At 41.0% G+C, this 3225-nt stretch overlaps 1 protein-coding gene across 1 annotated transcript; it reads left to right on the plus strand.

The window, feature by feature from the left end:
* Positions 1-413: 413 nt before the first annotated feature.
* LOC112256883 (homeobox protein goosecoid) lies at positions 414-2837 on the plus strand. Its single transcript, XM_024430438.2, has 3 exons — positions 414-951; positions 1492-1751; positions 2094-2837. Exons 1-3 carry the CDS (start codon positions 636-638, stop codon positions 2241-2243), a joined length of 726 nt encoding a protein of 241 aa, XP_024286206.1. The 5' UTR covers positions 414-635; the 3' UTR covers positions 2244-2837.
* Positions 2838-3225: the final 388 nt, after the last annotated feature.

The raw sequence follows: 3225 nt of genomic DNA on the forward strand, positions 1-3225 counted from the left end.
AAAAACTGTCCAGTTTGAGTGTTTGTTGCAGCTCGTGCCATCTGCAGCGAACTGAAAACAGGTAGTCCTATAGTTACATTTATTAGTACAGATATATTTTACAGGAAGCAGCACCTGATTTTTCAGTAATAGGTTCACAGGAAATGTGTTTACGAATATAATTTAGCTGATTTAACTGATTAGCCTACATTGTACAATTAGCCCTCATGGCTGACATTGCACTGAGTTGTGTGGTTTGTTTCAAACGTCTGCAAACAGTACGGGTTCATTTAATTTCATTCCCAATACACAGATCTGTGCCTTTCACATTGTGCGCTAACCCTAAAACCAGCCTCTCTCTGCTCTTGGCTTGTCATCCGCTTCTCCAGCACAGGCTCAACTGGTCGGTGACGTCAGCCGAGTATATAACGGGGCTGGAGTTCAAGAGGACCACGAAAACAAGTTAGTGAAGCTTTAGTCTCAATGCACCCACCGGCCACCGGAGTTGGTCCAACAAGAGATAAACACGCCAATGTCAACAAACTCGATGTTATGACGCAGATTTAGGAACTTTCCACTGACTGTTTCCTGACCGAAACGAATTTCGGATTTTTAAAAGCAACGAGGTTTTTTATCATCCTTTCCACGTATCGGTGATGCCCGCTGGTATGTTTAGCATCGACAGTATCCTGGCCGGGAGACCCACTTGCAAGGACTCAGTGCTCCTCCATCGGAATGCCCCGGTGGTGTTCTCGAACCTCACGGATTCCATCTACACCACTGCCGATTATAATGGACTCTACTCGCACACTACTGGATCTTCTCCCTCGGCCATCGAGGCGGTGAACGGGACTAGAATAGGATATAATAACTATTATTATGGACAAATGCATGTGCAGGGCCCCAGTGGCCCTGCTTGCTGCAGCGCTATCCCAGCCCTCGGCTCGCAACAGTGCCCGTGTATTCCAACCGGTAGGTTGCCCTTTCCCACTTCTATCTGTAGCCAAAAGTAAACGTTTAAACTCTGCATGTTCCTTGGGTACTGGACAATGTAACGATGCATGTAATAACAAGCACAAGTTAAAACATTGTTAGGTTATAGAGGATGATCGATACAGGTCATTTGGTTGGTGTTTTAACTTGTGAATGCGCCCATTGCGCAACATTACACATGCAGTCATTTTGGTGGCACCTTTACCCTATTTAAGAAGTCTATCCATGGTATAGGCCTATTCTAATTCAGTTTTACTTTTACGCATTAACTAGAATACATTTTATGTTAAACTTTGTGTAGACATTTGCATGGGATGATGCGTGGTCTATATTATACATGCGTAAAGGTGTTGTTTTTGCTGTCTAAATAGCTTGATTTGTGCTGCGTTGTTTTTTGTTCTCATTGTTTTTCATTTGTGATGTCTTTTATAGGGCTATTGGGTGTGTTGCGAAATTAATTATTAATTGAGGACAAACAAATGTTTCTAATGAATCTAGTATGTTTATTGATCCATGCAGGTTATGACCGCACGGGCTCCGTGCTCATCTCTCCCATCCCGCACCAGATGATGTCCTATATGAACGTGGGCACCTTGTCTCGGACGGAGCTCCAGCTCCTGAACCAGCTCCACTGCCGACGCAAGAGGAGGCACCGGACTATCTTCACAGACGAGCAGCTCGAGGCCCTGGAAAATCTCTTTCGGGAGACCAAGTACCCTGACGTCGGCACACGGGAACAGCTCGCGCGAAGAGTGCACCTACGGGAAGAGAAGGTCGAGGTGAGTGTATGCACGGCCCTGTGTTGCTGGCTGTCTACCTCCCTATACACACATTAGGCTGCGTTGATTTTCAGAAAATATGTGAAGGATCTCTCCATATCACCAAAATAAAGGTATCAATACCTTCAACATCAGTTGAAAGGCCAAATATTCGATCCAAGCGTTACGCACATAATAATAGCAACCGTTTACGTCTTTATAGTGCCACATTTTTTTTGCTGCTCCCTGCGGTTTCATTACAACATGTTCTATTAAGCTCAAACGACTTTAGTATTACTCTACAACACGGTATAACAAATATTTCATACAAAGTAAACAAATGTATCTTTTATTTTCACATAGGTGTGGTTCAAAAACAGACGAGCGAAATGGAGAAGACAGAAAAGGTCGTCCTCGGAAGAGTCTGAAAACTCGCAGAAATGGAACAAATCGATGAAAACACCCACAGAGAAAACCGAGGAAAACAAAAGTGACGTGGATTCGGACAGCTGATAGGTAGAATATTAACACAAAACAATAGAACGGACCGTTGGTTGCATAGTGTATGGGTGGATGCGCAAATAGGCAATATACTCGATTGGGACTTCTTGTACATAGTGTAAATGTGATGTGGAATGAAGTAATGAAATATTTTGCCATGATGTTGCACAGTTGTATAGTAAATATTACTTTTATTATTGCAATGGGGTAAGCTATTTATATTTAATTTAAAGTTGTTGTTATGCATAACGTCCCGAAGATGTGGTGAGCAAGGAGCCTTGGTCAGTTTTCTGGCGTGGGTTAAAACTTCGCGAGCTGACATGACATCTCATATTTGAGTGGTGTATTCATCATCACGATTTACCTCAAATAATATTTTGAAACTACATCAATGGGGAGAATATATTTCATAGAGTTAAACAGAAATCACACTTAATATGAAACAGCGTTTTGTCACCTTTATAAGAAAAAAGGACAAGGCTATATTTATCAACTCATAACCATACAGACGTGTTTGGGGATTTGACTAAATTGATTTGTCAATATGTTGCAATGAATGATAATTACAGGAACAATGAATATACATTAAATCATATCTGAATCCTCTCTTTCATTTGTCACCTTTCACATTTGTTAATCTATTTCTAATCATATGATCTATGTTTATGAATTGGAAATTAATAAGCCTAGATTGACAGTAGGCTAAAAGTGTGTTGTTTTCCAGATGCAAGACAATTTTCTTGGAAATAGCGCTTGAATCGCATGTGGATAAATTCAGGAAAAGGGTCCTTAATGATAAAGTTGATAGGAAGCTTCTACTCTTCTTATAACGTTTTCTTGAACGCTTCAGGTAGGCTATTAAACACAAGAGTGGTACAGATTAAATTATTTCCGATTCATGCGCATATATGAAGCCTCTGATGTGCCAAAATAGACCGTGACAATAGTCTATATATGATTTACTGTCGAGATTGTTTTGCCACCTTCAATTAAA

Source organism: Oncorhynchus tshawytscha, linkage group LG08 (genome assembly GCF_018296145.1).
Source record: "Oncorhynchus tshawytscha isolate Ot180627B linkage group LG08, Otsh_v2.0, whole genome shotgun sequence".
In the NCBI taxonomy this organism is placed as follows: domain Eukaryota; kingdom Metazoa; phylum Chordata; class Actinopteri; order Salmoniformes; family Salmonidae; genus Oncorhynchus; species Oncorhynchus tshawytscha.